At 40.5% G+C, this 12,581-nt stretch overlaps 1 protein-coding gene across 3 annotated transcripts in view; it reads left to right on the forward strand.

Annotated features, from left to right (window-relative positions):
- Positions 1–12,581, forward strand: part of DENND5A (DENN/MADD domain containing 5A) — a 67,648-nt gene that overhangs the window by 36,382 nt on the left and 18,685 nt on the right. For all 3 annotated transcript variants that reach the window (XM_012000227.1, XM_012000228.1, XM_012000229.1), the window contains exons 10-11: positions 3,521–3,652; positions 8,580–8,732. In XM_012000227.1, the coding sequence (XP_011855617.1) occupies positions 3,521–3,652; positions 8,580–8,732 (285 nt within the window). The remainder of the gene's footprint in view (positions 1–3,520; positions 3,653–8,579; positions 8,733–12,581) is intronic.

Genomic DNA, 12,581 nt, shown 5'->3' on the forward strand with positions numbered 1-12,581 from the left:
TTTTGTGTGTGTGTGTGTGTGTGTGTGTGTGTGTGCGCGCGCGCACGTGTGTGTATAGGAAAAAAGTTAATTTTTTTAAATTCTTTTTTTGTTTGAGACAGAGTTTCGCTCTTATTGCCCAGGCTGGAGTGCAGTGAAGCGATCTCGGCTCACTGCAACCTCCACCTCCTGGGTTCAAGCGATTCCCCTGCCTCAGCCTCCTGAGTAGCTGGAATTACAGGCACCACCACCATGCCCAGCTAATTTATGTATTTTTAGTAGAGATGGGGTTTCACCATGTTGGCCAGGCTGGTCTCAAACACCTGACCTCAGGTAATCCGCCTGCCTCAGCCTCCCAGAGTGCTGGGATTACAGGTGTGAGTCACTGTACCCGGCCCAGAAAGAAGTTAATTCTGTTAGAGTTTTTTCCCTGCTGTTTCTTACCTTAAATTAAAACAGATAATCTTGACTTTTTTTTTTTCCCCCTTCTTCAAAAGACTAAAGGAGAGGAACATTATTATCAGGTACCTGGAAACACAAGATTCTTGAATTTACCTCCTGAATCTTCATTGCTCGTAAGCTGAGTTTCTCAGCTCTACTGTAACTTGCTTCTTAAGTTTCTAGTTATAAACTTCAGGTTGTAGACCGTGCCTTACTTAGTTGCAAAGAAGTTGTGAAAATGAGTGTTAACTTCAGAAACCTATTTCAGTAATTTATCTTTGAGAAAAGATCCTATAATTTTCATCTTGCACAGATAGAACCCAAGAAGGCACACTGTTTTCATGTGTCTGGCAACTCAGTGAATTGGAAAATAAATAACATATTCTCCCTTTGCTATGTTTTTAATGAATAAATTAAAATTGTAAGATATGGTTATGAATTTTCAACTGCTGATTTATAGGATATAGTTACACTGAAATTTTTTTTTTTTTGTGAGAGTAGCATAAGAAATTTTGGTTATTTGTGTTATTTTAAAAGTCTGTCTTCCACCTAACTTCCTCATTACTATTTTCAGCAGTGTTTATTGACCACTTTTTCTTGGTCAGAATCACTGAGTGTATTAGTCCGTTTTCATGTTGCTGATAAAGATATACACAAGACTGGGTAATTTACAAAAGAAAGATTTAATAGACTTACAGTTCCACATGGCTGGGGAGGCTTCACAATCATGGTGGACGGCAAGGAGGAGCAAGTCACGTCGTACATGGATGGCAGTGGGCAGAGAGCTTGTGCAGGGAAATTCTCCCGTATAAAACCATTGGATCTCGTGAGACTTGTGCACTATCATGAGAACAGCTTGGGAAAGACCTGCCCCCATGACTCAATTGCCTCCTACTGGGTCCCTCCCAAAACATGTGGGAATTGTAGGAGCTACAATTCAAGATGAGATTTGGATGGGGTCACAGCCAAACCGTATCACTGAGGTATCAAGGAATTCTTTGCTAAAGCAAAAAAAAAAAAAAAAAAAAATCACTGAGGTAAACACTTTGAAATACAAAGGTGACAAAAGAGGTTAGTCTTGTCCTCAGGGAATACCAGTTGATATAAGGGAGCAAAGTCAGACAGAAAGATAACTTCAGGAGAATAATCTTTTGAAATGACCATATGAGGAGCAAACCAATGTTTGATTACTGATTAGAAAAAGCAGAGGTTACTTCTACTTGGGGTCATCATCAAACAAGATGATTTGGAAGAGGAGTAAGCATCTCTTTAAGCCTTAGAGAACGATGGGATTGTTAGAAGAGCTTTTATTTTATTTTGAGATGGGGTCTTACTCTGTCACCCAGATTGGAGTGCAATGGTGTAATCTTGGCTCACTGCAACCTCCGTTTCCCAGGCTCAGGCGTTCCTCCCACCTCAGCCTCCTGAGTAGCTGGGACCACAGGCACACACCACCATTCCCAGCTAATTTTTTTTTTTTTTTTTTGTATTTTTGGTAGAGACAGGATTTCTTCATGTTGCCCAGGATGGTCTCAAACTTCGGAGCTCAAGTGATCCACCCGCCTCAGCCCCGCAAAGTGCTGGGATTACAGGCGTGAGCCGCTGCTCCTGGCTGTTTTTCTTTTTCTTTTTTTTTTTTTTCTTTTTCATCTCCTTGGAGCTGTAAGAAGAGCATTTCAAGTAGAGGACATGGCAGGATCTAAAGTTTGGTGTGTAAATGTGTAAAGGAGGCTGTGGGCAGAATATTTTGGAGGAGGGTGGTATGGAGATAGCTAGCAAGTTAGGAGACAGGTAACAGCAGTCCAAGAATAGTAATTGGACCCTAACCTTGGTGGGTTGGTAGTAGAGACAGATTAAGGGGCCATAAGATAGAATGGACAGAGTTATGCCACTGGAATAAATATGGGGGAAAGGAGAAGTTTAGGGTAAAAATGTTGGTCATGAACCTACTGAGAGGATATCAGAGTGCATTTTACTGCATTGATGTGGGTTCTGTGTTAAACAACATATGAAGAAGAATAACCGGCACATTATACAAAATAATTGCAGTTGTTGTTTTGAGTGTGCAATCTTATTTTCCAGGCCTTAATTTTATACTTAATGATAGAAAGGGTAGATATCTTTGATATGGGAAGAGGAGTTAAATTCCTCTCAGCTTGGTGGGGGAACTTATTTTCTCAGTGTTACACAGAGATTTGAGATTTGCTGTAGTCATGTGTTTTTGGACTCTTGTATCTTTTTTTTTTTTTTTTTGGCGATGGAGTCTTACTCTGTTGCCCAGGCTGGAGTGCAGTGGCGCAATCTTAGCTCACCACAACCTCCACCTCCTGAGTTCAAGCGATTCTCCTGCCTCAGCCTCCCGAGTAGCTGGGATTACAGGCATGCACCACCACGCCTGGCTAATTTTTGTATTTTTAGTAAAGATGGAGTTTCACTATGTTGGCCAGGCTGGTCTTGAACTCCTGATCTTGTGATCTGCCCACCTCAGCCTCCCAAAGTGCTGGGATTACAGGCATGAGCCACTGTACCCTGCCTGACTCTTGTATCTTTAAATCAAAGGTAATTATACTATTCAGGGAGTGCTTTACATCTGCTAAGACAGAAATCATCTGTTTTTCCCTTTAATACAAGAATTAAATTAAAATTTTTCTATTCCTAACTATCTGAGCCTAGAAAGAGGCAGCTAAGAAAGTGCGAGAAAATAAGCTGGGCACGGTGGCTCATGCCTGTAATCCAGTACTTTGGGAGACTGAGGCAGACAGATCACCAGGTCAGGAGATAAAGACCATCCTGGCCAACATGGTGAAACCCCTTCTCTACTAAAATACAAAAAAGTAGCCAGGTGTGGTGGCATGCGTCTATAGTCCCAGCCATTCAGGAGGCTGAGGCAGGAGGATCGCTTGAGCCTGGGAGGTGGAAGTTGCAGTGAGCCGAGATCGCGGCACTGCACACCAGCCTGGCAACAGAGCAAGATTCGTCTCAAAAACAAAAAAAAAGAAAATGTGAGAAAATAATGCCCTCTTCAGGCACCCGTCAGTACTGGTGACCTTTGGTTTATGTACTTGGACACAAGGGGTCTTTATTTTTCTGTTTGATGTAGAAGTACATCCAGGAAGCCAGGACTATGGGCAGCACTATTCGCCAGCCCAAACTGTCCAACCTCTCTCCGTCAGTGATTGCCCAGACCAACTGGAAGTTTGTAGAGGGCCTGCTGAAGGAATGCCGCAATAAGGTAAGCTGTGGACATCTCTGTATGTGTGCTATTTCTGTTAGCAGCCAAGGTAAGACCAAGGATTGGCTCCGACCACTACCTCTGGATTTTAAAAATACCGTTGGCTGGGCGTGATGGCTCGTGCCTATAATCCCAACACTTCGGGAGACCATGGCAGGAGGATTGCTTGAGCCCAGGTGTTCAAGACCAACTTGGAGAATGTAGTGAGACCCTGTCTTTACAAAAGTATTAAGATGGGCATGGTGGCACACAGCTGTAGTCCCAGATACTTGGGAGGTTGAAGTGGGAGGATTGCTTGAACCTGGGAAGTCAAGGCTACAGTGAGCTATGATTGTACCACTGCACTCTTGCCTGGGCAACGGAGCAAGACTCTGTCTTGAAAAAAAATCATTAATATAATGAGACAGTACTAATTTTAAGGTCCTGTTAGTTTGAAATTAGGTATATTTGTTTTAAATAAAATATACCATTAATTGAGAGCATGCATGCTTTGATTGATATAAACTTAATGTATATTCCATAAAAATGAACAACAAGCCAGGCGCAGTGGCTCATGCCTGTAATCCCAGCACTTTGGGAGGCTGAGGTGGGCAGATCACGAGGTCAGGAGTTCGAGACCAGCCTGGCCAACATGATGAAACCCTGTCTCTACTAAAGATTAGCCGAGCGTGGTGGCGTGCGCCTGTAATCCCAGCTACTTGAGAGACTGAGGCAGGAGAATTGCTTGAACCTGGGAGGCGGAGGTTACAGTGAGACGAGATTGCATCATTGCACTCCAGCCTGGGCGACAGGGCGAGACTCCATCTCAAAACAAACAAAAATAACAGAGAGATGTAGTTTTTAATTTCATAAAAAACTTATTTTTAAGACAGGATCTCACTATATTGCCCAGGCTCATCTTGAACTCCTGGGCTTGAGTGATCCTCCTACCTCAGCTTCCCAAGTAGCTGGGGTTCCAGGCATAGTTTTAAATTTTCAACATTTTACAGTACTTTAAATCAGACTAGTCTTCACTCTGACTTACTTCAACAGATTAGTCTTACATATATGCAAATGTTTTTGCCCCTTTATTTTAATCTGATAGTAATGATATCTTTTATCTAGAAACATAAATTTGCTGAGTACCTACTATGTGCCAGGCTGAAATGTGTCATTCAGTTTAAGCTTAGATTGTTTGGATGTTCTTCTCTGTTCTACAAAGACATTTATTCTTAATTTTTAATGTTTTAGTTATGAATTTATATGTCTTTTCTAATAAAAAGAATCTTTCAACCAAGTCAGCATACCATAATTTTAGGGCAGTTCAACTATCTCAGTTTCCACTACATCCTTTTTATTTATCAATGGAATAAAAATAGTTTCCTGCACTTTCAGTTCTCAGTGGTGCCCATTTGAAGTGATGTTCGTTTATAGGAGGAAACAAAATATGCTCTCTCTTGCAGAAGAAATTATTAGTGTTTAAAGCTAGATTGGCAGGGCACAGTGGCTCATGCCTGTAATCCCGGCACTTTGGGAGACTGAGGTGGGTGAATCACTCGAGCCCAGAAGTTTGAGACCAGGCTAAGCAACGTGGTGAAACCCCATCTCTACCAAAATTAGGCGTGGTAGTGCGCATCTTTAGTCCCAGCTACTTTGGTGGCTGAGATAGGAGGATCATTTGAGCCCTGGAGGTCAAGGCTGCAGAGTGAGACCCTCTCTCAAAAAAAAAAAAAAAAAAAAAGGCTGGTTAGTGTATCAGTACTGATATTTTAAATTCAGGTTAAAAAAAACTCTGGCCAGGCATCGTGGCCTGTGTGCGTGTGTGTGTGTGTGTGTGTAAAACTTCTGTCAGTTTACTCTGAGTAATATCTGTGATTTTTTTCCATACAATTTTGTCTCTTCTGCCTTTCTGCTGTGAAAAACACTGATGATGCTGCATTTCTACATTTTTTTTTCTAAGCTGCTGGACTGTCATTCTTTTTTTTGAGATGGAGTCTCATTGTGTCACCCAGACTGGAGTGCAGTGATGCAATCCCGCCTCACTACAACCTCCGCCTCCCAGGTTCAAGCAATTCTCTTGCCTCAGCCTCCCGAGTGGCTGGGATTACAGGAGTGCACCACCACGCTTGGCTAATTTTTGTATTTTTAATAGAGACACGGTTTCATCATATTGACCAGGCTAGTATCGAACGCCTGACTTCAAGTGATCTGTCCGCCTCGGCCTCCCAAAGTGCTGGAATTACAGGTTTGAGCCATCGCAACTGGCCTGGACTGTCAAAATTCTTAAGTCATGAGATGCATGACCTGGCTGTGACAACTTCCTATTCCTAGCCAATGATGACTGAAATACATACCAATTTTAGACATGTTAATATGTGGGCAAATGTGCATCTAGAACTGAAGAAATATAGTAATCAATATAACATCACAAACTATTGGCTTGCACATGAGGCAACAGGCTGTTGGAAGTATAAATTGGTATGATGATTTTGGAAAACAGCATAGTATTGTTTAGTAATTCTTCTCCTAGGTTATTCCCTAGAGAAACTTTTGGAGCATGTCTCAAGAGACATGTACACGAAGTTTACAGCAGCATTCTTTTAATAGCCCCAAACTGGAAACAACCCAAAAGTGAATCAGTAAGAGAATTAATAAATATATTGCGGTATATTCATATGGTGGAATGTTATACAACAATGGAAATGGATAACAGTTATACACATCAGTGTGGATGAATTTCACAAATATAAACATGAGTGAAAAAGCAAATCCCAAGCCAGGAGTATCGGCACACACCTGTAATACCAGTTACTTGGGAGGCTGAGGTGGGCAGGTTGCTTGAGCCTGGGAGTTCGGGCCCAGCCAGGGCAACATACTAAGACCCAGTCTCTTAAAGGGGAAAAAAAAAAAAAATCACAAAAGAGACATGCACGCTGATAGTCCCAGCTACTGCGGGGGCTGAGGTGGGAGGATCAGTTGAGTCTGGGAGGTTGAGGCTACGTGAACCATGATCGAGCCACTGCATTCCAGTCTAGGCAATAAAGAGAGACCCAGTCTTTAAAAAAAAAAAAAAAAAAAAAAAAAAAACAGGCAAACCAAACCATATATTTTAGGCTTTAAAATATACGTAATAATTTTCTTGCTTTTCTGTAGTTTCATTGTGTAAGTGGTTGCTTCTAGAGTGGGAAGGTGAATGGAAGAGGGCATGTGGGGTGCTTCAAAGGTATAAACAGGCAGTATTTATAAATAAAATACTGGGTGGGCGCAGTGGCTCATGCCTGTAATCCCAGCACTTTGGGAGGCCGAGGTGGGCAGATCACCTGAGGTCGGGAGTTTGAGACCAGCCTGACCAACATGAAGAAACCCCGTCTCTACTAAAAATACAAAATTAGCCGGGTGTGGTGGTGCATGCCTGTAATCCCAGCTACTCGGAAGGCTGAGGCAGGAGAGTTGCTTGAACTGGGGAGGCAGAGGTTGCAGTGAGCTGAGATCACGCCATTGTGCTCCAGCCTGGGCAACAAGAGCGAAACTCTGTCTCAAAAAAAGAAAGAAAATACTGGCCTGGTGCTGGTCATAATCATGTAATAGCATATATATATATATAAAATATATTTCACAATAAAAAGGTGAAAAACAGTAATAGTGGAAAGAAATATGCCAAAATATTAAGAGTTGCTGCTTTTGAAAGGTAGGATTGGGGTGATTTGTTTTCCTTTTCTTAGATTTTTATATATCACGAATTTATACCATAGTTAAATCTTTTGCACTTGGACTCAAAGTTCAGGCAGATATGGGTTCGAAGACCAGATCTGTTGCTACTTTGCTGTTTCATTTGGGCAAGTTATATATATATATATAAATTATATATATATATAATTTAATATAGTGCTATATTAAGTACAGATTTTGGGCAAGTTACTTAAGAGAATTATACTATACTTAGAGTATAAATATACTGTATTATTTTATACTATGTTTAAATTTAGTATATTGATTACTATATTTCTCAATTTCCTTATTGGTGAATTGAGGGTGATAATAATAGTTACTTCATAGATTGTTAGGAGGCTTAAATGAGATAATGAAATGCTAAGTACAATGCCTGACACAGTACTTAATAAAAACTGTGATTATCATTATGCAGTGTGTGTTTTCTTGGTTATGATCTTACAATAAGCAGTTGAAAATTTTTATGTAAAATAAATTGCCTCCTCAATTTCTGTCCCCTTGACAGTTATTTCAGGTATATTTCTAAGTTGTATGTATGCTCGAAGGTTTGTTTAGTAGGGTCATTTAAGCAGTGGGAATCAGAGAATGTCAGCGGTGAGCATGACTGAAGGGTTTATTTGTTTCTTTCATAAATGCAAAAACTGAATACAGAGTGATGAAGTCACTGGCCAGGAGTCATAAAGATTACTGTGTTCTTATCCTTTTCTTAACTAAATTTTTTTTTTGAGACAGAGTCTCTCTCTGTCGCCCAGGCTGGAGTGTAGTGGCGCCATCTCGGCTTGCTGCAAGCTCCACCTCCTTGGTTGATGCCATTCTCCTGCTTCAGCCTCCTGAGTAGCTGGGACCACAGGCACCTGCTACCATGCCTGGCTAATTTTTTTGTATTTTTAGTAGAGACAGGGTTTCACCGTGTTAGCCAGGATGGTCTCAATCTCCTGACCTCTCTCCTGACCTCATTATCTGCCCACCTTGGCCTCCCAAAGTGCTGGGATTACAGGCGTGAGCCACCACGCCCGGCCTTTCTTAACTAAATTTTTAAAGCATGCACTCCCTTATAACCTGACCTATATGGGTATAAATATATTCTGTGTCCTTGGGGCTAATTCATCCTGTCCTTCCCAGCCCAACAGATGTACTGTGCAGGCTGTCAGAACCCTCTCTGGTTGTATGTGATCCTGCTCACTGTGGTTATTTACTCCTGTTGACTGCTTCCTTGTAGACCAAAAGGATGCTGGTGGAAAAGATGGGCCGAGAAGCTGTGGAGCTAGGGCATGGGGAGGTGAACATCACAGGGGTGGAAGAGAACACCCTGATTGCCAGCCTTTGTGATCTCCTGGAAAGGATCTGGAGTCATGGACTACAAGTGAAACAGGTAATGGATGTGTTGCCTCTCTCTGCTGAGCAAATTGTCTTCCTGTTTTCAGTTACTAGCTTTCCCACACTCTTTTTGTCCAGCTGACTGGCTTTGAAGAATGGTGTGCAGTGCTCTGGAGTGAGATTTGAAATAAACAAATAAATAAATGTGATCCAAACTATTTTCCTTAAAGATAAGCTTTATAAATCTGTATGTTTATCAGACTTTTATAAAGAGACATCTTTCTTCCTGGGGGTAGAGCTGAAGGCCAACCTGATAAGTCCTGTTTGGCAGCTGGCCCCAGTCTAGAGATAGACCAGAAAGAGAGAAGTTGGAGCTCGGAAAGTACTAATTGTACACTAAAGGTTCTTCACTAATCGTATATTCACAATGGAAAAAAAGTCTGTTATTAACATTTCTTTGTATGCAGATGGTTTAAACATTTGAGAGAAGGCCTCAGGAAGTTGAGTAAGTTTGATTTTTCCACTTAATACCCAGAGAATTTTCTTATTTCAAAATACTCTGTTTTCAATTGGTAGTCAAGATAGATACATTTTATTTTTATGTATTTCTAAATTTGAAAATAACTTGAAATTTTTTGAAAAGAAGTTTTATCGTGGAAAAATTAGAAAATACATTAGTATCCATTGGTATTTCTCAAGGGCCTACTATGTCAGGTACTGTTGTAGGCACTAGAAATACCTCAGTGAACAAAACAGACCAAGATCTCTGCCTTCCTGGAGTGTCCATTCTAATGGGTATAGCAACAATCTTCCACATATGTTTTTCAGAGCATTCTTCTGTGTACACATGCCCATGCATATATAGCTATATTTAAAAACCCAATGGAACTACAATGAGATACTATTTCACATCCACTGGAGTAGTTAAAATAAGTAACAAGTGTTAAGGATGTGGAGAAATGAGAACTTTCATACATTACTATTGGGAATGTAAAATGGTGCAGCCACTTTTGAAAACAGTCTGGCAGTTCCTCAAAATGTTAAACAGTTCTTATATGACCTAGCAAGCCCACTTCTAGATATGTACTCAAGAGACGTGAAAACATATGTCTACACAAAAACTTGTATGCAAATGTTCATAGCAGGCCAGGTGCAGTGGCTCACACCTGTAATCCCAGCACTTTGGGAGGCCAAGACAGGTGGATCAGTTGAGGTCAGGAGTTTGAGACCAGTCTGATCAACCTGATGAAACCCCGTCTCTACCAAAAATACAAAATTAGCCAGGTGTGGTGGTGCATGCCTGTAATCCCAGCTACTTGGGAGGCTGAGGCAGGAGAGTCACTCGAACCCGGCAGGTGGAGGTTGCAGTGAGCCAAGATTGCACCGTTGCACTCCAGCCTAGGCAACAAGAGGGAAACTCCATCTCAAAAAAAAAAAAAAAAGTTCATAGTAGCATTAGTCATAATAGTGTCATCATATGAGGCTATTATTACCCAAATGTTTATCAGCTGATAAGTGGGTGACCTAAATTTGGTGTATCCATACATTGGAAATATTATTGAGCAATAAAGGGAATAAAGTACCTACATGTGGTACAACATGGATGAACTCTGAAAACATACCAAGTGAAAGAAGCCAGACACAAAAGGCCACAGATTGTATGATCTCATTTATACAAAATGTCTAAAATAGGCAAATCCACAGACAGAAAGTAGATTAAGGGTTGCCAGAGGCTAGAGAAAGGGAGCAATGGGAAGTGACTACTAATGCCTTTTGGGGGTGATGAAAATGTTCTAGAATTAGATACATTCTAATTCTAATTAGAATTAGGTGATGGTTGCACAACTCTATATTAAAAATTAGATTTTTTTCAGAATATTGCATACTTTAAATGTGTGAATTTTATGGTAATATGAATTATATCTCAATGGTTTTTTAAAAAATCCAAATAAGTTAATACTGTACGTAATGTTTTGCAACTTGCTTTGTTTTTATCTCATATCTTTTCTGTGTCCTTAACTAATTTTTAGATGATAGTATAGTAAGTGTTTAAGAGCTTGACTGTAAAGCAGACAGATCTGGGTTTGAAGTATGATTTTCACGTAATAACTTTATGAAACTGAGCAAGTTATCTAGCTTCTCTAAGCCTGTTTCCTTGTATGTATGATGGAATTTTATTTTATTTTATATTTAATTTAGTTTAGTTTTTGAGACAGTCTTGCTTTGTTGCCCAGGCTGGAGTGCACTAGCATGAACACTGCTCACTGCAGCCTTGACCTCCTGGGCTCAACTGATCCTCCCACCTCAGCTTGGAGACTGAGACAGGCATGTGGCAACATGCCCAGCTAATTTTTTTTTTTTTTTTTGTAGCGATGAAGTCTCCCTATGTTGTCCCGACTGGTCTCGAACTCCTGGGCTCAAGTGATCCTCCTGCCTCAGCTCCCCAAACTGCCAGGATCACAGGCATAAGCCACTGTGCCCTGCCTGATGGAATTTTAAAAGTACCTACCTCCATTGGGTCCTTGTGTGGATTCGATAATTAATGTAAAGCACTAAGCTCAGAGCCTGGTTTCTGGCTCTCTAAATGTTTGTGGTTATTGTAAAACCTCAGTTTTAATGACTACATCTATTGTATAGATGTGCCATACTTTAATCAATCTCTTATTATTAGTCATTTAGGTTAATTCTGATTTTTCAGTGTTGTAAACAACACTGCATTTATAGAGTTTTTTAAATGTTAAAAATTGTGTATTGCATCCCTAAAATTTTGAGACTATGGTGTAGTAGCAACACTATGAACTGTGAGTCAGAAGGACTTTGGGTTTGAATCCTGGCTCCACTGGATGACTTTAAATAAGCAACTTGCACTTTCTGAAATCCAAATCCATGAAAGATAGATAGTTAATAACCTGTCTTTCAGAATATTAATTGTTCTACCATAAAGACATATGCACATGTATGTTCATTGCAGCACTATTCACAATAGCAAAGTTATGGTCAACCTAAATGGCCATCAACGGTAGACCAGATAAAGAAAAGGTGATACATACACACCATGCAACACTACACAGTCATAAAAAAGAACTAGATCATGGCTTTTGCAGCAACATGGATGTAGCTGGAGACCATAGTCTAAAGTGAACTCATATAGGAACAGGAAACTAAATACTGCTTGTTCTCACTTATAAGTGGGAGCTAAACATTGAGTACACATGGACACAAAGAAGGGAACAACAGGCACCAAGGCCTACTTGACGGTGGAGAGTGGGAGGAGGGAGAGGACTGAAAAACTACCTGTGGGGTACGAGGCTTATTACATGAATAATGAAGTAATCTGTACACCAGACCCCTGTGATATGCAGTTTACCTGTATAACAAACTTGCATGTGTGCCCCGAACCTAAAATAAAAGTTAAAAGAATTAAATAAATACCTTTCAGCTGTGATAATTAGAGGCAATGAAAGGAAATACCTGGCGTGTGATGAGTATGCAAAATATGACAGCTATTATTATGCTGGGTTCTGTATGAAGGCTTTACCTCTTTCTTTTTCTCTGTAACAAGTGAGTAGACTATATATAATCCTTTTATCATTTCCCATAACATTTAGCAAGTCTGGCACTATAGTTGAGCTCTTTTAGCTTTGAGGTAAAACATATATGCCGATAACTTTTAAATATTTACTGCAAAAATTTCTAGGGAGTTAGTGAAGCTTCTTCCTGCATTCTGAAAAATAGTACCGTATCATTATATGTTCTAAGTCTGTGTTCTAGGCTTTGCAGCAGTATTCTGCAGTAATTCTCACTGTAGGAGGAATTTATTATTCTGCAGGAATTCTCACAGTAAGAAGTCCTTCCTTCCTTCCTTCCTCTGCCTCCCTCCCTCCCCTCCCTTCCTCCCTCCCTC

This window comes from Mandrillus leucophaeus, unplaced genomic scaffold (genome assembly GCF_000951045.1).
Source record: "Mandrillus leucophaeus isolate KB7577 unplaced genomic scaffold, Mleu.le_1.0 Scaffold622, whole genome shotgun sequence".
Classification (NCBI taxonomy): domain Eukaryota; kingdom Metazoa; phylum Chordata; class Mammalia; order Primates; family Cercopithecidae; genus Mandrillus; species Mandrillus leucophaeus.